Below are 23,749 nucleotides of genomic sequence, written 5' to 3' on the forward strand. Positions count from 1 at the left end.
GGTCAGTGGGAGCACCTTCAAGCTGGTCCCTAGTATGCCTAATATGAAAAGGATGTTGATTTTTTTAATTTAATTTCTCTCTGGTACTTCAAGATGTCGTAGGCTCCTCTTGTACCTTTCTTATCGCATCTTTGGAGTCAACCATTTATATAAGAAAGAAGCTCTTGTCTAACTCTTGAATTAGTTGACTCTAAGGAGTCCCAGTTCCTTATTAGTCGAAACCAAAGTAATGGGCCCTAGTTGTGCTTAGTATTGGTGGTGCTCATTGCTTCCAGATCCTTTCAGTGGGCAGATCTAAAAAACATTTATATTCTAGGTATCAGTCCCAGTTCAACACCATAGGGTTTTTCCTTGCTTCCCTCATTTGCCTTTTGTATACTCCCTCTATGGTGCAAATACTGGTGCTCAATAATACCAACACATTTGCTAAATCCAAATCCACATAAAACAGTTTCAGAATTGCTAGTCACTAAGAGAAGGAAATCTATTAAGAGAGTTAAGATTGCATTCTTCTTTTGCCTCTTAGTCTGTCAGTATACTGTGTTCAAATGTTACTTGCATTAGCTTGTCCTTGTCTTTCTCTATCTCATTCTCTTTTGAAATATATGTGGGTATATTTGTTTCTGTTTGGGTTCAGTTTCAGATTTTCCTCCCTGTCCTTGGTGATTTTTATTTGTTGAAGATGTAGAACATTAACATGTTTTTCCAAAGTCCAAACTATACAAAAAGGTATACTCGGAGAAATATCACTTTTCTTCTACCCACTTCTACTCCATCCTCTCCCAATCCAATTTTTACTTTTTTGTTTTTCTTTTTCAAAAATAAGCACATTTATTTTCTTATGTCCCTTTTTTTCCTGAAAAGTTAGCAGAGGTTGAGTATTCCTTATCTGAAATGCTTGGCACCCAGAAGTGTTTCGGATTTCACAATTGTTTTTGGATTTTGGAATATTTGCATGTACATGAGATATCTTGGGGAATGGGACCCAAGTCTAAACATAAAGTTCATTTGTTTTGTATAAACTTTACATACATAGCCTAAAGGTAGTTTTATACAACCTTTTTTTTTTTTTTTTGAGACAGAGTCTTACTCTGTTGTCCGGGCTAGAGTGCCGTGGCATCAGCCTAGGTCACAGCAACCTCAAACTCCTGGGCTCAAGCAATCCTCCTGCCTCAGCCTCCCAAGTAGCTGGGACTACAGGCATGCACCACCATGCCTGGCTAATTTTTTCTGTATATTTTTGGTTGTCCATATAATTTCTTTCTATTTTTAGTAGAGATGGGGGTCTCGCTCTTCCTCAGGCTGGTCTCGAACTCCTGAGCTCAAACGATCCACCTGCCTCGGCCTCCCAGAGTGCTAGGATTACAGGCGTGAGCCACCGCGCCCGGCCAGTTTTATACAACATTTTTAATAATTTTGTGCATGAAATAAAATTATTATATTGAGCCATCAGAGAGCAAAGGTGTCACTATCTTAGCTACCCACATGGACAATCTGTGGTGATTTGGCATCACTGTTATTCCTGACTCTGAATTTATATGCTACAGATAAACAGTCATTTTCTTACACTTATTCACATGTATGTACTTAAGAGTAAAAATATACATACCATTAGTACAGTGAAAAAATAATGTGGCAGGTGTAGAACTTTCTACTACTGTTGGGGCTCAAAAAATTTGGATTTTAGAGCATTTCGAATTTTGGATTTTTGGAGTAGAGATGCTCAACCTGTGTATGCTTTTTTCACTTAACAGTGGATTCTGAACATCCCACCATAAATGAAATTCATAGAAATCCTCAGTCTTTTTTAATAGCTGTATAGTGTTCTATTATTTGTACATAATTTATGGTATATATAAACAATACATGCCCAAACTCATACATTTGGGCATTGTGGTAGTTTCTATTGTTTTACAAATAATGCTACAATGGAAAATTTTATGTTTATATACTTTTCTATTGTTTAGAGGGGTGCCTTCAAAGTAAATTCCTAGAAGTATGATTGCTGGATTGAAGGGCAAATACATGTATAGTTTGATTAGATACTGCCCAGTTCCCATTCACTGGGTTTATAATATTAATATTTTGCATTTCTACTAGCAATGTATGAGAAGTGGACCTGTTTCCCCATAGAAATTATAATCGGGCTTTGTAATTTTTGCATATATGATGAGGAATGGTATCTGAGTGCAGTTCTAATTTGCATCTCTGTTATGACTAAGGTTAAACATCTCAGTTATATCTTTTTTCGTGAGTTCTTATCTTTGGCTCATTATTCTCTAAGATTTTGGGTTTACTCAATTTGTTACATATAGTTTTTACTTTATTAGAGGTATTAGCTCTTTATTTGTGTGTGAGAAAGAGAGATATGTAGCAAAGATTTCCTCCCAGTTTATCATTTGTCTTTTGACTATACTTACACTGCTTTTACCTTGCAAAGGTTCCTTATTTTTGTGTAGTTTAAAGTGTGGTACTGCCTTGACCAGCAGTAATAGCATCACCTGGAAACTTGTTAGAAATGCAGATATTTGGGCACTACTCACCCACCAGACCTGCTGAATCAGAAACTCTGGGGTTGATGCCTCAAAATATGTGTTGACAAACCTTCCAGGTGGTTCTGATTTATTTTCAGCTTTGAGAATCACTTATGTATTACATCTGAATTTTTAGTATTCCGTAGAAAGCATTCCTTACACCCAGGTTATAGTGGAATTCACCTATGTTTTCTTCTAATACTTGTATAGTTTCTGTTTTTTTTGACATTCAGATCTCTTATCCATTTAGAATTTGTTCTTGGGTATGGCATAAGGAATGGATCTAAGTTTACCTCTTTCTAAATTGCTATTCAGTTATCCAAATACATTGATCAAAATGCCCATTTTTTTTCCTTTTTTCTTTTTAATTATTGTGGGTACATAATAATTGTATATCTTTATAGGGCACATGTGATGTTTTGATGCAGGTATACAGTGTGAATTAATCAAATCAGGGTAATTGAGGTATCTTTCACTTAAGACATTTATTATTTCTTTGTGTTAGGAACATTCCAATTCCATTCTTTTAGTTATTTCAAAGTATACACTAACTTATTGTTGACTTTAGTCACTTTGTTGTGCTATCAAATATTGTTCATTCTAACTATATTTTTAACGCTCATTAACCATCCCATTTTATCCCCTCCCTTCCCTGCTACCCTTCTCAGCCTTTGGTGACCATTATTCTACTCTGTCTCCATGAGATCAATTGTTTTTAATATATAGCTCCCAGATTTGAGTGAGAACCTGTGAGATTTATCCTTCTGTGCTTGGCTTATTTCACTTAACACAATATTCTCCAGTTCCAGCCATGGCGTTGCAAATGGCAAGACTTCATTTTTGTGGCTGTATAATATTCCATTATGTATATAACCACAATTTCTTTATCTGCTCATCCACTGATGGACACTTAGGTTGATTCCAAATCTTGGCTATTGCGAATAGTGCTGCAGTAAACATGGGAGTGCAGATTTCCCCTCCTTTGGATATAAACCCACAGTGGGATTGCTGGTTCATATGGTAGTTCTGTTTTTAGTTTTTTGAGGAGCCTCTGTACTGTTCTCCATAGTGGTTGCACTAATGTACATTCCCACCAATAGTGTACAAGCATTCATTATTGCCTGTCTTTTTGATGACAGCCATTTTAACTGGGGTGAGATGCTATCTTATTGTAGTTTTGATTTGCATTTCTCTGAAGACTAATGATGTTGAACACTTTTTCATTTATATGTTCGCCTTTTGTATGTCTTATTTTGAGAAATGTCTATTCAGATCCTTTCCCCATTTTTTAATTAGATCATTTGGTTTTTTCCTATTGAGTTGTTGGAGCTCCTTATGTATTCTAGTTATTAATCCCCTGTTAGATGGGTAATTTGCAAATGTTTTCTTCCATTCTGTGGGTTGTCTCTTCACTTTGTTGCTTGTTTTCTTTGCTATGCAGAAGCTTTTTAGTTTGATGTGATCCCATTTGCAGACTGCTGGTATACTCACTTGGGGTAAGATACGGGAGAATTCCCTGGATTACCAGGCAAAGTTTCTTTCTCACTCTCCTCCCTCACACTCTGCGCTGGGCTGATGGAGTTGGGCGAGGAGTGACATAGTTCTCTCTTGTGGCCACCAGTGCCAGGTCACACTTGAAGCCAGTCTAGTCCTATCTAAAGCCCGTGGTGACTTTTGCCTGGCTACCTCTGGTGTTTATTTAAAGCCCAAGGGCTCTTTCATCAGCAGGGTGTGAATCTTGCTAGGACTCAGTTTTTCCCTTTAGGGCAGCATGTTTCTTTCTGGCCCAGGGTGGGTCCTTTCAGGAACTAAGGCCTGGACTCAGGAGATTCAGGAGTTTGATTCTTTATTTTACTGTGGTTGAGCTTATACCCAAGTTGAAAAACAAAGTCCTCTGATCTTTTCCCTTTCCTTACCCCAAACAGAAGAAGATTCCCTGAGTTATACTGCCTGTGGTTGTGTACCCTAAGTTCACTGGCTCCTAGCCAGCACAGCTGCAGGAATTGCCCAAGGACTGTAGCCCTTATGGCCCAACTACCTTACAAATTTAGTCCAGGTCCCAGGCTGCTTTTTGTTAGGTGGTGATGGGCTAGCCAGAACTCCAGGAGGATTTCTCCTTGGCTGGGCTGGTCTAATGCTCCCTCCATGGGCACTATCAGAATTCTGCCCTGTACTGTGTTCCCCTGTGCCAGGGCAGCCCTGTTTCAATGCATAGTCCCACAATCACTTCACTCTTCTTCCCCTGGACACACAGATTCTCCCTCCACTGGGTATGCTGGTGTGGCAATACTGGGGGATGGAGGAGTGGTGGCATAGGCAATGTAAGATTGTCTTTTCTATCCTCTTCAGTGCCTCTTTCCTTGATATAATGCTAAAACCAGGTAGTATGATTGCTTACCTGATTTTCGGTTCTTCTGAAGGTGTTTGCTTGTGTAGATAGTTCAATTTTATATTTGTTCGCAGGGATAATTGCTGGATATTTAAGTCATTAAATATGAAATGTATGATTTTGAATCAAAAGTTTAGTTTGTTACATCCCAAACAAGAAGCAGTACAATTAATCAAAGTATGCACCTAAACTATCAACACCGTTTTGCCATCTTAATATGGTAGCTTGCTTATGCCAGCAGCCAAGAAGCCTGGAGAGCAAGTGGTGATGAAATTGTGAAAGGCGTTTTCCACAGCTTATTGAGAATTAAATATTTTTCCTTTCAAGATGTGGTTCAAAGCCTGGAAGGAAGTGATCAGTCAGTTGGTGCGAGGTCTGGTGAATATGGTGGATGACAGAGAGTTTCCAAATCCAACTTCTGTAGTTTGAGCAGCGTTGTTTTTGCGACATGTGGTCTTGCAGGAGGATTGGCCTGTCTCTATTGACCAATCTCAGTTGCTTAATCATAAGTGTCCTCATTATTTTGTCCAACTGGTTGCAGTAGACATCTGCTGTAATTGATTAACCATGTTTCATGAAGCTGTAGTGGATAATACCAGCACTGGACCACCAATTAGACACTATTAGCTTTTTTTGATGAATATTCAGTTTTGGACTGTGTTTTGGCACTTCATCTTTATCCAACCATTGTGCCAAACACTTGGTGATTGTCAAATAGAAGCTGTTTTTCATCACACGTAACGATACAGTGTAGAAATGATTCACCTTTATGTTGTGTCAGCAAAGAAAGGCAAGCTTCGAGATAATTTCTATGCTTACGCTCATTTAATTCATGTGGTACCCATCTGTCCAGCTTCTTTACCTTGCTGATTTGTTTCAAATGGTCCAGGATTGTTGGAATAGTAACGTCAGACCTTGTTGCTAATTCATGCATAGGTTGAGGTAGATTCGCTTCCATTACAGCTTTCAGCTCATCATTATCCACCTTGGTCTCAGGTCGCCCACGTGGCTCATTTTCAAGATGAAAATCATCAGAATGGAACTGCTGAAACCATCGACGTACTGTGCATTCATTAGTCACATTCTTAAACACTTCATTGATATTTCAAGCTGTCTGTGCTGCATTGGTTCCAGGATGGAAGTCATAGTCAAAAACAACATGAATTTTTGACATACCCATAGTTTCACAAAAATTGGTCTACAAAAAATTTTTTCAAAAGATAATCACAAACCAAACCATGCGTTTGAAAGAATGAGGATGTACCTTCACAGTGGGGGGAAAATAAACCCAGAAAAAAAAACCCCCAAAAGTGTCAAACATATCAACTGTCAGTACTTAAGGAAATTGGACATTCCATACTTAATAACCTAATATTTGGTCATCTTGTGCCACTTTCTCCCCTAAATGCCCATTTTTTAAATCAATGATTTGAAATACCACGTTTATTATATGATAGCTTTCCATATGTAGTTGGGTCTTTTTCTGTACTTTCAGTACTGTTCCATCGGTCTGTCTATGCATATTAATACCATGCTGTTTTAATGATAGATTTGTAGTCTATTTTGATATTTGGCAGGGTTAATCCCTTCCATAATTTATTCTTTTCAGTGTTTCCTGGATTTTCTTGCATGTTTATTTTTTATATCGATTTTAGTGTCAACTTTTCTAGCTCCAGAAAAAATTGTTGGTGTTTTTATTGATATTAAGTGTAGAAATTAAGGGTAACTAACACCTTGGTGGTATTTCTATCTCTTAATGAAGAACAAGGGATATGGGATGTGTTTTTTGAGTGTCCTTTTATGTCTTTCCAGGAATTTTTAATAATTTTCTTCATATGCGTTTGAAACGATTTTTTAAAAAATTTAAAGTATTTTTGTTGTTCCTCTTGAAAAGGGGGTTTTCTTTTCCATTATATGTTGAAACTAGCTATTTTTTAATATGGAGGCCCTTGAATTTTAGGTAGTTTCAAACTGAAGTTGAAAAAAATAGTACAGTGAACAATCATATATATTCTTTACCCACCCACTGTTTTTATATATGTATATATATTTCTTCAACAATTTGATAGTAACTGGAAGTTGAGGACATCGTACCACATTGTGCCCTAAGAACAAGGATCTTCTCTCTGATAGCCATGTTACAGTTGCCAAATTCAGGAAATTTAACACCGGTAGAATACTATCATCTAACCCACAATTCATATTCAAATATTATCCTTAGTACCTCGTTTGTCCTTATCGCCGCCTTCTCCCTGATCTAATCCATGATTATGTATTGTATTTAGTTATGTTTTAGTTTCTCTTAATCTGGCCTCTACTTACCTCTCTAGTTCCATCTTCAGCCACAATTTTCCTGTTTCATTATCTACCCTTATACAGAATCTAGGAGAGATTTCAATCTCCTGATTTGCAAAAGAGCCTAATCTTAATTGTCTTGCTCATGACCCTGTATTCTGTTTCCTTCATGAGGAATCAAAGCTGCTTGTTTTACTGGTCCATTTCTTACCCTGTATCCCATTTGCAAAGGATTTATTGTATCTTTGATGGTAGAGGAGGAGTACTAGAGTAAATGCCATATTAGGTTGAAATCTCAACAAAGTTGCTTGACTGTACCAATGTGTGCATAAATCTTTTGATGTCACTTGACTCCGTTTTGGTAGTTTATTGTGTGCTTACAGAAGAATTTTTTTTTTTTTTTTTTTTTTGAGACAGAGTCGCTGTGTTGCCCGGGCTAGAGTGAGTGCCGTGGCGTAAGCCTAGCTCACAGCAACCTCAAACTCCTGGGCTTAAACGATCCTACTGCCTCAGCCTCCCGAGTAGTTGGGACTACAGGCATGCGCCACCATGCCCGGCTAATTTTTTCTGTATATATATTTTTTTAGTTGGCCAGATAATTTGTTTCTATTTTTAGCAGAGACGGGGTCTCGCTCTTGCTCAGGCTGGTTTCGAACTGCTAAGCTCAAACAATCCACCCTCCTCGGCCTCCCAGAGTGCTAGGATTACAGGCGTGAGCCACTACGCCTGGCCTGCTTATAGAAGAATTTAACCATACTTTTCTAAATTAATTTGCTTAATCTTCTGTAGAAGTGTTTTATCATCTCTAACTCACTCCTTTCGTGCCCTTTTTCTCTTTCTCTTGAATCATGGTGAAATATTTTTTTGGATTAAACTTCTCCCTTTTTCTGTATTCACATGCCACTTTCATAGTCTTGAATTATTATAGCAGCTTCTTGGGTTTTTGAGTCAGGGCAAGAGATGAGGAGACATCTTTTGAGTGTCTGCTATGTTCTAAACATTGCTCCCATTTCTTCCTAGTCCTCCAAGGCTTAGAGAAGATAAATTCCTGAGAGTTATTAGTGCTGATGATCAAATTTAGGTCAGCTTTACTCTGTTCCACCATGCTGTGCTGCCTCCCTACTTAACTTGCTTCTTGTTTTTAGTATGCTCAATATTGTTTTGCTAGATTAATCTTACCAAGGACCATTTTTACCATGTTGTTGTTATTCAAAAACCTGAAGGCCCATTATAGTAAATTAATTGTATGACAGATTTGGCACATCTGATCCCCAACTTATCTTTTCAGCTATATCTCTTGCTACTCTTAATATGCATCCTTTGCTTTAGCCATGTCATTCATTTACCAAGCCTAAAATATGTTATTATTTCTTGTTATCTTCTGTATTCTTTTTATATGCTTTCTATCTAGGATGGTTTTTATCTACTTGATGAAAATTCTTTAAGATCCAAATTAAATGGCTCTTCTCTATAGTCATTTTCCAGAATACAGTGTTTTCATTTTGATACATTGCATTTTACGTTCATCTCTCTACTAGTTCACTTATCACAATTGTTAATTATTTATCTAGAGTTCTATCTTCTGTTAGACTGAATTCCTTGTAGGCAAAAATCCATGCCAAATTAATCTTTGTATTTCTAGTTCCTAGTACAGTGCCTGCTACATAATAGATGGTGTGCTAGAAATTGTGAATGAGTATTTTTCTTTCTTTTTTCCCTAAAGTTGCACAAGTGTTACGTTTGCAATAAAATAATGAGTGATTCTAAGGTAGGAATGCAACTTTAACCTCACAGTTTTACCATAGTGCCTGGCACAGTCGATGTGTGGACATGTATATTATGAACGGGCTTGCTCAGGAAGAACTTTTAATTCACATACATGTTCTCAAACCTAAATTGACTTGCAGTTTTCATCATGTTTACCAGTTTTGCTCTTAATGATGATGACTCATCCCATTTTAAGGCCACTTGGTACATTTTTGTTCATTTATATAGATAAAAATCTGTTAACATTGAAGTCTCGTCTCTACTCCCAAGATATGACAATCAGCAAAACCAGCTAAATTTTACAGACTAATTTTTTATTCCTGTATCTTTTGTAAATAATGCCTCTGGTTGATTTTTAAACTGCTGTATTGAGGTATAATTTACATGTAATAATAAAACCCACATTTAAATGCAATTTGATGAATTTTGGCAAATATGCATAGTTCTGTAATTACCATTACACTCCAGCTACAGACCATCTCCATCACTGCATAAAGTTCCTTTATGCTCATTTGCAGTCATCGCCTCCTGCTACCTCAGTCCAAGAAAACCACTGATCTACTTTCTGTTACTATATGGTTTTACCACTTCTAGCATTTGATATAATTGCAGTCATGCAGAATTTATCCATTCACTGGTTGATGGACCTTAATCCTTTTACCAGCTGGTAGACATTTAGATTATTCCTGATGTTTTGCTATTATGAGTAATGCTGCTGTGAACATTCTCATACAGGTCTTTCTGTGGTCATAAGTTTTCATTTTTCTTGGGTAGATACCTAGGAGTGGAATTGCTGGCTTATATGGTAAGTGTATGTTTTTTACAAAACAGCCAAATTGTTTTCCACAGTGGCTGTGCCATTTTCCATTCCCACCAGTAGTGTATGAACATTCCAATTGCTCCATATCCTCACCAGCATTTGGTATCATTGTCGGTCTTTAATTAGTGTTATCTCATTGTGGTTTTGGTTTTAGTATCCCTGAAGCTAGTGATGCTGAGCATCTTTTCATGTGCTTATAGGCTATTTGTATATATTCCTTTGTGAAGTGTCCAGATCTTTTACCTACTTTTTTTTAATTGGCTTGTTTGTCATCTTTGGTTGTATTTGGTTGTAACAGTTCCTTATATATCCCAGACACAACTCCTTTGTCAGATATTTTGGAAGTATTTTCTTTTAATCTATGGCTTGCCTTTTCATTTTTAAAAATACTATCTTTTTAAGAGCAAAACCTTTTAGTTTTGAAGTAGTCCAGTTTATCAATATTTGTCTTAATGGTTCATGCTATTTGTGTCATTTTAGCTCTTATTTTAGATTTATGATGTATTTAATTTTTTGTATGGTATGGTACATACTCAAAGTTCATTTATTTGTATATAGAATCCATCCTTTTGTTCCATTGAATTACCTCTGCATCTTGAGATATTTTCAGTGTTGAAAATTGACTCTATAAATATGGGTCTATTTTTGGACTCTCCCTTCTGTTCTATTGATTTTTTTTTTTTTTTTTATCAAGGGTCAGTACACTAAGGTCTGTATGCCAAATCTGGCTTGTGGACTGTTTTTGTAAATAAAGCTTTATTAGCACGTAGCCATGCCCATTCATGATAGGTATTATCTGTGGCTCCAACAGCAGAGAGATTTCAGTAGTTGCAACAGAAACTGCATGGCCTACGAAGGTGTAAATATCTACTGATTGGCACTTTTCAGAAAGTTTGCTAACCTCTTATCTATCATTTATTCTTATGCCAATACTATACTGTATTTGTTACTGTAGCTTTATAGTAAATCTTGAAATCAGGTTGTATAAGTCCTTCAACTTTGTTGTTCTGTTTTTTAAATATGGGCTATTCCAGTATCTTTGTATTTTCATGTACATTTTAGAATTGTTTTATCAATTTATACAAAAGCCTGCTGGGATTTTGAGTGGGACTGCATTGAATCTATGAATCTATAGTTAATTGGGGGGGATTAATAGCATAAAAATATCAAGTTCTTCAGTGCATGAACGTATATCTCTCCAGTTGTTTATACTCTTTAATTTTTCTCAGCATTGTTTTGTTGTTTTTAGTATAATGACTCTGCACATCATTTGTTAAATTTATCCCCAAGTATTTTATCTATTGATTTTACTCTAAATAGAATTATTAAAAATTTCACTTTCTAATTGTTGCTGATACATAGAAATACAATTGATTTTACATATTGACCTTGTATACTGCAACCATACTAAATTCCTTCATTTTCCTAGTTTTTATAGATTTCTTAGGATTTTTTTTACATATATGATCATATCATTGTGAATAAAGATAGTTTTACTTCTTCCTTTCCAATCTGTCTGCTGTAATCTTAGTTTTGCTTTAATCCACTGGCTACTTTGAATATAAGTGGTGAGAGCAGACGTTCCTGCCTTATTATTGGTCTTGTTATGATTTTCAGTAGAAGCATTTAGTTTTTCGCCATTAGAGTTCACTGTAGGTTTTTTATAGATACCTCATATCAAGTTAAGGAAGTTCCTTTTTATTCTTTGGTTGCTGAGATTTTTTTGTGTTGAATTTTGTAAAATGTTTCTTTTGTATCTCTTGAAATTATCATTTTTTCCCCCTTTATTCTTTTAACATTGTGAATTACGCTGATTGGTTTTCGGATGTTAAACTAACTTTGTATTCTTGTGATAAAACCCATTTGGTCGTGATTTTTTTTTTTTTTTTTCAATACTGTTGGGTTTGATTTGCTAAGAAGTTAAGGATTTTTGCATCAGTATTTATGAGGGATGAGGTCTGTGGTTTTCTTGTGATGTCCTTGTTCGGTTTTGGTGTTAGAATAATACTGACCTTGTAAAATGGGAGTATTTCTTTTGAAAAATATTACACAGGATTAGTTATTTTTTTAAGCTTAAATATTTGATAGAATTCTGCAGGGAAGCAATCTGTTTTTATTTTTTTTAAAACTCTTAAATTTTATTAATAGCTAAGTTGTAAGACATTCAGTTCCCCCTAAATTAACTCAGTAAGGGTGCTTTCTTGTCACAAATAAATTTGAAAATACATTGGACTTTATCCTGCTTTCTGACTTTGTTATATGTGGAAGATAAATTTATGAGAAGTTGAGAGCCAGCCTTTGTAACTGTATTTCCATCTGCATTCCAACTGCATAATAGGGAAATAATTTTATTGTTATATTTTGGCTAAATGTTTAATATTGCCTTTCTTATAAAGTATTTGGTTGCTTTGCATATTCATCTGTGTTTTTTTGTTAATTTTAGGAACTAAAAAGGAGTGCAGAAAATCAAGCAGAAAGGAAAATGGAAGGTCAGAATTCCCAGAGTCCTCAGCAGGTCTCACAGTGTCTCAACACATGCTCAGAGCAAAATGGTCATATTCCTGCCCTGCCAGGTGCACAGCCAGTTCTGCAATATGGTAATCCTTATGCAACACAGGAAACAAGAGGTTATTAAAGTATTTTTGGTTTGGGGTTAGCTGAATCTGGAGGAGTTTTTTTGTTGTTTATATTTTCATGGATTAGAGAACTGCTACTACAGTCAACTCTAAGAGAAACTTTAAAATTTATTTGTATAATTTAGCCATGTTAACATTTAACACAGTAACTAGCCTCTTCTAGAAGTGATGCACTATTAAATGAGTAGTCTATTTGTTTATTACATATTGTTCACAATTTTAAAAATCACCTGGGTTAAAAATAAAAACATCTTTTTTTGATGCACCAAAGTGGTAGTATATATCTTGCTCATATCTATATATAGAGATGCTAATTTTAGTAATTGGCTTCATCCTACCCTTTCACAATTTTTATTACAGATGGAGCAGATGGTGCTTTTTACCCAGATGAAATCCAAAGGCCACCTGTGAGAGTCCCCTCTTGGGGACTGGAAGATAATGTTGTCTGCAGCCAGCCTGCTCGAAACCTTAGTCGGCCTGATGGTTTAGAAGACCCTGAGGATAGCAAAGTAAATTGGATTTCCATTGTCTGAGCCTGTCCCTTTTATTTTCTGTCTTATGTAGAGAGTTAGGGGTATGTTCTCATGTGTGGAAGGAGTGTCTGCACACAATTGCCTACGTGATTTTTGGAAAAATATGCTTGTATTTAAGTTTGAAAAATCTACCAATGTGCTTCAGGCTTATACTTTAGAATTTATATACTAAATTAAGAGATTAAGTTCAGAGAATGATTTCAGAATATTGTAGTTACCAGATAGTTCAATCTTAATCATCGCTTATTAAAACTTACTATATTCTTTTGATCATAGATCTACTAGGCTAGAAGAAACAAAATGTTAATCACAGTTTTATGTTTCAGTATGCATGTTTTCATTTGAGTGTTTACATCCCACTTTAGATATCAAGGTGGACTCTTTATTATCTTTGCTAGAAAAAGAGAGAAGTGTATGTATCATATACTTGTTTTCTTTTTTGGAGAAATACTCTTTTAGACATCTTTAATATTTATGTAGCATTTCTTATTCTCAGGCAGCAACACAATACTGATGGTAATTAAATTAGTTTGTGCAGCATGTCATTATTTTAAAAATTTCATTTGAAAGATTTCTTACCCATTTAATAAATAAGTTTCCTCAGAGCTGCTCTTTTTGGATAATAGGTTCTTCATAGTAGCTCTTTTTGGATTTCCTGTGCATCAAGATGAATTTAAAAGAAATGCTTTATTGTGCTCTTTGCAAGTACAGTGGTATCATGACCTGTTTCTCATTTAATCTAGTTTGCTGCATTTAATTGCTATTAACCTTTGCAGAAACTGATCAGTGTTCAGACAGGCATGATTTTAGCCCTTGTGCTCAATACCCATAATGGAGAAAAATGCATTTCTCCCGCCTGCCTTTTGGCCTCCTGTGTCCATTACTGGGAATAATTAGGAAAACTGTCAGAACTTTTGTAGCCTATTTAAGGTCTAGAGTATCATCTTCCTGCTTTTTCACACCTTTACTTCACATTTTGCATATTTAATCTGATCATTCTTGGCACAGATGTTACATGTGACAAGCCCTTCTCTTCCGTAGTCATCTGCTTCAGTTTAATTAGCAGAATGTTCTTTCTGATCTGTGTGCTTTGCCCTCCTGCAAACCCATGAGAAGTAGTGTTAGAGTCTTGTGCTCATTTGCTGACATGCTTAGATTTGGTAATGAGATGGAGGACTCTTAATACACACCTTTGAATAATTTTATTTTATAATCAGGTTTTTCACATTAGACAGAGTAATGTACATTCAGAACTTTTTTAAAAAATTCTTGTCATTACAACAATAAAAATCACTTACAAATGAAGTGTTTTAGTAATTTTAGTAAGAATATGGAAAGCAAACTTGAGTTGACCTGTTCTTGCTCTGTTTCTTTGCCCTGGGAGTGATTAACAGCCACAGGCCCCAGTACCTTTGAGTCACGGTTGAGGTGGCCTGCTCTCTGAACTTACCCAGTAACCACACCTGCCATATCTCCTCCCTTCTGCACCAGAAACTGTGGTCAACTATCAGATCCAAAGTCTTTTACAACTTCCATTTACTTAATAATTGCACTAACGAGAATGTCATAATTATGATGATGGTGATGGCAGCAAAACATTTCTATACCTCTGTTTGCTGGCAAATGCTAACCTCTTTAGATATATTAATAGTAACTTATTTGTTCTTCACAGCAGTCCTGTGAGGTAGGAACTAATTACCATCACTATTTTATAATGGAGGAAACCAAGAGACATTAAATAGTTTGCCCCAAATCAAACAGCTGGTAAGGGTAAAGGCAGGATTGGAACCTTATCAGATTGGCTGTAGAAGCTATGGTGTTAATCACCTATCAAACACTAAACCAGAGACCTCTATACTTTCTCAGCTCATGGCACCCTTAGCATCTCAGTAATTTTTATTCACACTACCCCCTAAACCAAAAGAAATGCAGTAAGTCCTCATTTAATGTCATATGTAAGTTCTTGGAAATATGCTTAAGTAAAACGACATATTAATGAGACTAATTTTTTTCCCCTCTTCAGTGTTGTCATGAGACAACATTGAAAGAAATGATGTTATTCGAGGACCTGCCATAAGGTGTTTTGCTTTAAGTTGCGGTTTCCAAGAATCTCTCTACAATGTCATGTTAAGTGAGGACTTACATAGCTAACAATTAAGTATTTATTTCCTAACAAATTTAGTAACCATTTGAGAAAAGAATACATATAAATTGAAAGAAAAATTAATATTCTTACTTCATTTTAAATAACCACAGTTACTAGTGGAATGTGCATGATCATTGGCCACTTGTCAAGCCTTGGAATTAGATTGGACAAACCACCCTCATTTCCTGTTCCACAGTGATTTTCACATGGCACTTGCTTTATATCACAGCAGCTTCCCAAAACCCAGCTTCTCAAAGATGTCATTGAAAAGGAATGTGGCAGTATCTAAAGTTGAATCTGTAAGTCTGTAAGCTGTCTCCAGGCAGTAGTTCACGTGATAGCTGATAGATACAGATGCTCCTTGACTTAGGATAGGGCTACTGCCTGATAAACCCATTGTAAGTTGAAAGACCGGTTTTTTTTTTTTTTTTAAGCTTCTACTCAGCAGCAGAAAGACCATTTTTAATGGTCTTACGATAGGTTTATTGGGATGTAATCCCAGTATAAATTGAGGAGTGTACTGAATGTGTTTTGCTTTTTCACCATCATAAAGTCAAACCATCTTAAGTCAGGGACCATCTTTATTGCATATTTCTGTGTACTTCTGCAGATATGATATCCTTAGAAAATTAAAATTATCCCACAGTACCCCTCTGAATTTGACGTGGTGCCCTAGGCACTTTCATACCCAGTTTTTGGAACCACGTGTCTAAATCCTTGCTACGCAAAAAAAAAAAAAAAAAAAAAAAAAAAGACGTGGTTTGTAGACCAGCAGTAGTGGTATCTTCTAGTAGTTTGTTGGAAATGCAGAATCTCCTACCCCACTCCAGACCTACTGAGAATCAGACTGCATTTAACAAACTCTTTAGGTGATCATATGCTCAGTAGCATTTCGAATGCACTGTTCTAAACTTCTCAACCCCCTCATTCAAGGCTATATTATTTCCTTTTCCTTTAATGCATATCCTGCTTTCCAGTTGTTTTTATGCCTTGTTCAGTGTTTTGCTTCTACTGTCATTCCTTCCCCCCCATCTCTGAAAGACTAAGGCTCTCATATTCTATTAGTATGTCCTATGTTTGCGGCTTTCCATGAGTCCTTCACTATGAACCCCCAAACTGAAGGCAGTTTTTGTTGATACGCATTTTTTTTTTCCTGGTGAGTTTTGGCTTTTATTCTCAGAAGAGTCTGGTTGTCAAAGGTTCTGTGATTCCAGAATTGTTGAGAACCACTGCTTCAGAGAGTCAAGGCCTGTTTCCCATTTGTCATGGTATATCATTTGAGTTTTTGCCTTTCTCGAATTTGCCATTTTTCCTATATTGTCTTATTTTTAAAGTTTTATTTTAATGTGTTTTCTGTTTACAAAAATAGTGTATAATTATAGTCTATTTTTATAAAGAGTGACATGACAAGTCAATGGGAAAAGAATGTCTTTGTAACAAATGGTGCTGGGAAAACTGTATATACAGTTTGATGAAAGAATGAAATTAGACCTCTGCCTCACAGCATATTTGAAAATTAACTCTAATTGGACCTAAATATAGAGCTAAACTATAAAACTCAAAACATAGAGATAAATCTTTGTGATCTTGGATGACACAATGCTTTCTTACATATGATACCAAAAGCATAAGCAGCAAAGGAAAAAATAGATACAGATTGAGTATCCCTTATACAAAATTCTTGGGCCAGAAGTGTTTTGGATTTTAGATTTTTTTCTGATTTTGGAATATTTGCATTATACCTACTGGTTGAACTGTTCCTAATCTGAAAATCTGAAATGCTTCAGTGAGCATTTCCTTTGAGCCTCATGTCAGCGCTCAACTAGTTTTGGATTTTGGAGCATTTTGGTTGTAGGATTTTCAGAATAGAGATATTCAGCCTGTAATTGGACACCATCAAAAGGATTAAATGGATTCTATGCTGTTCTGTTTTTAATTTTTTATACACAATTATTTCCTGCTTGTACTGTATATCTGGTTGGCATCTCTTAATCCCAAATTTTCTGTTTTCTATACTTTATAGTATTATGCCTTTCACATAGTAGGGGTAGTTTAAATGTTTATTAATGGTTTTAGTTAGAGAAATGCATTCCATATGTTACTGAGCATATGACAGCCTAAAGATTTTGTTAAATGCAGTCTGATTCTCAGTAGGTCTGGAGTGGGGTAGGAGATTCTGCATTTCCAACAATCTCCTAGGAGATACCACTACTGCTGGTCTACAAACCACATTTCTATTTTTTACTATTAAGCTATTTAAAATTCAGGTCATCTTAGAAAAGTTGATTTTTGTTGACAGCTTTATTGAGATATAATTCACATACCATACAACTTATCATTTAAAGTATACAATTCAGTGGTTTTTAATATGTTCACGGAGTTGTGCAACCATCACTGCAGTCAATTTTAGAACATTTTCCTTACCACAAAAAGAAACCCTGTACCTTGTAGCAGTTACCTCTTCCTTTCAATTCCCCTCAGCCCAGGAGACCCTTAATCTACTTTTTCTCTACATATTCATCTTTTCTGGATATTCAGTCATATAAATCAAAATCATGACAATTGTGGCCTTTGTGGACTGGCTTCTTTCACTTAGCATAATGTTTTCAGTTATTCATGTTTTAGCACGCATCCATGTTTAGTGTGTAGAGTGAATTTTTTTTCTTTCTACTGCTGAATAATATTCCATTATTTGAATATATAAGTTGAGCATCTGAAATGTGAAATGCTCCAAAATCCAAAACTATTTGAGCCATCAACATGATTCAGATTTTCAGATTTAGGATATTCAGCCAGTAAGTCTAATGCAGATATTCCAAAATAAAAAAAAAAAATCTGAAATCTGAAACAGTTCTGGCCCTAAGCATTTTGGATAAGGGAACTCTCAACCTTTACCACATTTTGTTTACCCATTCATCTGTTGGATATTTGGATTATTTTCACCTTTTTGGTTATTGTGAATATGCCCCTCTGAACATTTGTGTACAGTTTTTGTTTGAATACTTTTTCACTTCTTTGGGAAAGTGGAATTGATGGGTCACATGGTAACTCTGCATTTAACCGTTTGAAGAACTGCCTGTTTTCCACAGTGGTTGCATGATTTTACATTCCCATTAGTAGTGAATTGAGGGTTCCGGTTACTCCACAACCTCACCCACACTTGTTATTGTCTTTTGTGTTGATTATAGCCCATTTTAGTGGGTACGAAGTAGTATGTCATCATGGAATGTTGAGAATCTTTCATGTGCTTGCTCATTTGTATATCCTCTTTGTCTATTCAAATCTTTGGCTGTTTTTAAATTGGGTCCCTTAGCACATAATATGATTTGCAAATATTTTCTCCTATTCTGTGGGTTGACTTCACGTTCCTGATGGTGTTCTTTGCAGCACAAAACTTCTTGGTTCCAGTGAAGTTGAATCTGTTTATTTTTGTTGCTGGTATTTTTGTTATATCTAAGAACCATTGCCTTTCCAAGGTTTCTAATTTATGCCTATGTTTTCTTCTAAGGGTTTTATAGTTTTAGCTTTACATTGTTTTTTTGGTCCATTTTGAGTTAATTTTCAAAAATGGAGAAACGTAAAACTTATAAAAACTAACAGATTTGCAAAATTACTTGCTTTCTGATTTTTGAATACCTTTAAATTATATAGTTAAATGTTATTCCTTCATTGACTGAGATATTACTAGAAATGAATGTCTGGTAAAGTTTAAACAATAACAATCTCATAAAAAGAAGAGGAATGTTGACTAATACTACCAAATACAAAGTTTTGAGGGGCAAAGATAAAAATTCTTTTGTTTTAAATAAAAGTCACTCACAGTCATTGAGTACTGGCTCTTATGTGTTGACTTTGGCCTTACCAAATATATAAATTTCATAAAGAATGAATGCTCTTGAACTAAAGTAATACTTACCAACTCAGTAAAAGTTTTATTAAATGGTGAACTTTTCTTCCTTGGCATTCATTACCAATTCCTGAATAATACCTAAATATTTCAGTTACTAATTTCTAGCAAAGAAGAATCACAACACAGTGATTGGGAAATGTTGAGCAAATATAGTCCCATAGTGTGGATACTAATGATTCAGATGGTATAACTCAGTCATTATCCCTTGAGTGTATATTGGTAGAATTCGATCACGATAGTTGTTAGCATTTTAAAATTATGGTAGAATACATATAACATTTACCATCCTAACCATTTTTAAGCATGTAGTTCTATATTGTTAAGTATATTCACATGGCTGTGCAATCAATCTCCAAAAAGTCTTTTTACCTTGCAAAACTGAGACTCCATACCCAACTCCCATTCCCCCTTCCTCCAGCCCCTGAAAACCACCATTGTCCTTGATCTCTGTGAATTTGACTAGTCTAGGTAGCTTGTGTATCATATAGTATTTGTCTTTTTGTGACTGGCTTATCTCACTTAGCATGTCTTCAAGGTTCATCCATGTTGTAAACATGTGTCAGAATTTCATTCCTTTTTAAAAAGGCTACGTAATATTCCATTACACGGATATACCACAGTTTGTTTATCCACGAATCCATTGATAGACATTTGAGTGGTTTTTACCTTTTGACAGTTGTCATTAATGCTGCTGTGAACATAGGTTCATGATTCAACATATCTTTTTGAGTCTCTGCTTTCAATTCTTTTGGTTGTATACCCAGAAATGGAATCGCTGGATAATATTGTAATTCTATTTTTAATTTTTTGAGGAACCACCTCATGATTACATTTTGAATTTAGCACTCTAACCCTATTTTATTGTCTGAGAGGTTAACCCATTTTAATACTATTTCAAATGTCCAAGCTAGTTATATACTTTTATGTAACAAAACAAGAATGTTTTGTATAGAGTATATTTTGAGTCGGGCATGTAATGAGAAGTTTTTGGGTTTCAAGTAGAGCTTCAGTTTATCATAGCTTGTATCCTTTGCTTAAAACCAATTTGTAATAGAAATACTATCGTGTTGATGGATCTAAAGGTAGACGTACACTATAAGGGATTTAGACCTTTAAGAGGATTAAAATGCTATTAATAAAAGTGTTTCTAAAGAAAGGTTTCTTAATAATTTAGAATTATTTATAAATAGATTTCAATATGGTATTCTCAATATAATTTGCTAACAAGATGATTTTAGCAGTTTAGCTAACATACTAGGTACCGATACTTCAAAATCTGCTATTAAATCCTTTTGGGTTTGTAACTTCCAATCCTGAAACTGATAATTAATAATTTTGCATGGAAATCTTTCTAAAATAGAATAGATAATAGAATGTAACAAAAATAGGGTTATCTTTGCCAAATTATATATGGCTTAGAAAGTATAAATTGCTTTTGCTTTTTTTCCCCCTCCAGGTATTTAATGAGCAGGAGTATTTTATGTCTGAGAAGTTGTCTGAGTTTGGCACCTGAGCTACAAACTCTATTGTTAGCTGATTCATGGAAACAGTAAATTGGTTTAAGCTGTTAGCTGTTGTAAAACAGGGAAAGTAGGTTATGAGATTTTTGGTTCCATTATATTTTTGGGCCCTAGAGAGTTGTATTTCTATTTTAAATATTTGTCATTAAGAATTTTAAAAAGTAGAATATCAAGATCTGCCCTATTTTTATCTTTTCCAATTATTTTCTTCAACATTTCACAATTTGAATTTTTTTTCAAAGATAAATGAGAAAATTTTGTTCATTATCACTACCACTATATTATAGTTATTTAAGCATATTCAGTGTTTCAGATACTGTTGCTGGAAAGGCCCAAATCTGAGATTTAGAGTAACTGGCACAGAATCAAAGTTTACTGTCATATATACTAAGCTTATAGCAGATTCAACTACTATATCATCTTGCTTCTTTGTACAAATTTAAAAGCTATCTGGATTTTAGTTACTTGAATTTTTGAAGTATGTAAAGTATTTGTGTTTTATCCTCTATTTTCTCAACCCTCCATTAGGTTATCTGTCCTGTTTTCTTTTTGCTCACTTATCTCCTGTAGCAATCATATGTACAGAAAGGCATTTTCTCATGTGATAAACATGGAGGGGAAAAAAGCCTCTCACCTTTTTTACCTTTCAAGAGGGGAAAATTGTCAGAACGATAGCCAAGTACCAAGAAAAGATACTCAGTCCTTTGTTGTTCACTTTGCATTTCACACCATGTATACTTTTTTGGTACCTCTTCTTGTGACAGACTGGACTAGCTCATTAATAGCAGCTCTGCGGCAAGCGTAACTACCCAGCAACATGAGGCTTTTCATCAGTGCCTGCTATACCTGGTTATGTGCTATTAGTTCATGACATGAGAACAGCTAAAAGCTACTGAAAGGAAGAAAGCAAATGGGCAATTTAGATGATGTGGCTGAATTCAGTGTTAAGTTAGATTCTGGGTTTGGCTTATTGATGTAGCATGTGTAGATCTCTAAAACTGACCACCAGGATGCAAGCATGGGAATCCAAGTCAGTGTTTTCTTTCTGATTAAGATTTACAGATTTTTAAGTCTCACAACCTGTAATTCAAAAACTGAATTTCGCTCTTCTAAGGTTTGAGGCTTGTGGTTTAGTGCACTCCTTTGCTTTAACATGTGTTTTTTAGTTGGACTTGCTGGTGTGTGTGCCAAAGAATATACACATACTTTACACGTACACATACTCACATGTACTTTATTTTCCTTTATGATTTCTGTATATCATGTCATCGATGTATCTTGTCAAAGAGACTTTTCTTTTTGCAAATTAAGTTATTAAATGAGAATAGTTGGAACAATAATGCAGTCTTAAGATGTTTATGAAAGGGGTTACCTAGTCTGTGGAATGATAAAAAAAAAAGTAAGTAAAGTTACCTATATATGTATGTAGGTTTGAAAAGTTCTACTGCTCTCAGCTTCATTTATACATACAGGTGTGGTGTGTCTCCATTCCACTGAATACTGCTTTTTACTTCAAGGTCAGACTGTTAGTTCATAGTGAAATACTCTATAAAGTTAGTTTCAGACATACATATTTGAAAATCTAATTAAATGATAGTAGAGGTGAAATTTCCCTTAAGTACAATCTTCCTTCATACTGTCAGTATGTGCTTGATTGAATTAAGGAATTTATATTTGCTTTTACTTAAAAGTTCCAAAATTGTTTTTTCTCTAGGAAGATGAGAGTATGCCCACTGCTCCTGATCCTCATCCCCCAAGTCAGCATTTACGTGGGCATGGGACAGGCTTTTGCTTTGATTCCAGGTGATTTTTCTCTTTCCTTTGTAGAATTTGGATATATATATAGTCCAGTGGTTCTCAAAGTGTGATCTCTGGGAATTTGTTAGAAATGCAGATGTTTAGGGCTTGGCCTCCTGAACCAGAAACTCCAGGTGTAGGGCCCAGCAATAGGTGTGTTTTAACATGCCCTCAGCTAATTCTGATGGATGCAATCCTCAGAGAATCTTAGCTGTTAAACCAAGCACTGTTGGGAATGTATGAGTTGTATTTATCCTTATTGTTTTACATAAGGCATTTTCTGTTAGTGCCAAGAGTTCTTCAATTTTTAACTAAGACTCATTTCACATAATGCAATTGGATTTGGGGGACTTTAATTTAAAAAAGTTTCTTTGTCAACCTAATTATAAAACTAAATTTAGAGGCTTTATAAATGGGTTATACAGTTGTCTACGGCAAGCATTTAGAAGCAGAAAAAGAGGTTGCTGGAATAAAGGCTTTGGAGTTGTTTACTGTGGATATATATCTGCTAACTAGATAAATGTAACCTTGTTGTATACTGAGAGTTACCATTATAAATCTATTAGAAATATATAATTCTTTTATTTTCTTTTTTCTTTAAGCTTTGATGTTCACAAGAAGTGTCCCCTCTGTGAATTAATGTTCCCTCCCAACTATGATCAGAGCAAATTTGAAGAACATGTTGAAAGTCACTGGAAGGTGTGTCCGATGTGCAGTGAGCAGTTCCCTCCTGACTATGACCAGCAGGGGTTCGAAAGGCATGTTCAGACCCATTTTGATCAGAATGTTCTAAATTTTGACTAGTTACTTTTTGAGTTAATATAGTTTAGCAGTTAAAAAAAAATATCACCTCAAATAGACCACTAAAAGAGACCACAGCGTGTCGCATTCATGCACCCTCTACTGTACTTTTCTGACCAAGAGCTACTTTTGAGTTTGGTGTTAACTAGAGTCAGGGTCAATCTTTGGCATATCAGTAAATATAATTTTAACCTGTGTTAACGTTACCTGCTTTAAGAAAAGTTCTTGTGTGTTTATATCTTTATTTATTCCCAAGTTTGCAAAGTTGTATGAATAAAGGATACAGGGATTATTAGCGCTCTGAAAAAATGTATTAGTGTACTAGATTATTTAGCAGAATATTTACAAGTTTCTGTTTACCTTGTTGATTGAGCATGACTACTAAATATTATGTAATAAAAAGCATTTATCGTTAATAGTTGTGTGAAGTAATTCTTTGAATACAGAAAGTTCCATAATGTAGCCCATGAAATGATAATTTAATCTTTAGAACTGGAACTGCATGTAGAATGAAATCACATGCTTGCAAATATCCTTTTTATATGTGAAATGTTGAAGATTTAAAAGAAGACATATTTTGTTAATTTTATGGCAGAAAACT

General features: G+C 35.1%; 2 protein-coding genes across 5 annotated transcripts in view; one reads left to right on the forward strand and one right to left on the reverse strand.

Moving 5' to 3' along the window:
- TAX1BP1 (Tax1 binding protein 1) overlaps positions 1–23,564 on the forward strand; it is an 89,706-nt gene extending 66,142 nt beyond the window's left edge. The window contains exons 15-18 of one of the 4 annotated variants that reach the window (XM_045564802.1): positions 12,249–12,432; positions 12,802–12,950; positions 22,265–22,353; positions 22,950–23,564. In XM_045564802.1, coding sequence (XP_045420758.1) covers positions 12,249–12,432; positions 12,802–12,950; positions 22,265–22,353; positions 22,950–23,151 — 624 coding nt within the window. In that variant the 3' untranslated portion in view covers positions 23,152–23,564. The remainder of the gene's footprint in view (positions 1–12,248; positions 12,433–12,801; positions 12,951–22,264; positions 22,354–22,949) is intronic. The other 3 variants (XM_045564803.1, XM_045564804.1, XM_045564805.1) reach the window with 3 other exon arrangements.
- The window catches only part of JAZF1 (JAZF zinc finger 1), a 383,233-nt gene that overhangs the window by 29,711 nt on the left and 329,773 nt on the right, over positions 1–23,749 (reverse strand). The gene's annotated exons all lie outside the window — the stretch shown is intronic.

The sequence above is a fragment of the Lemur catta genome, chromosome 11 (assembly GCF_020740605.2).
Source record: "Lemur catta isolate mLemCat1 chromosome 11, mLemCat1.pri, whole genome shotgun sequence".
In the NCBI taxonomy this organism is placed as follows: domain Eukaryota; kingdom Metazoa; phylum Chordata; class Mammalia; order Primates; family Lemuridae; genus Lemur; species Lemur catta.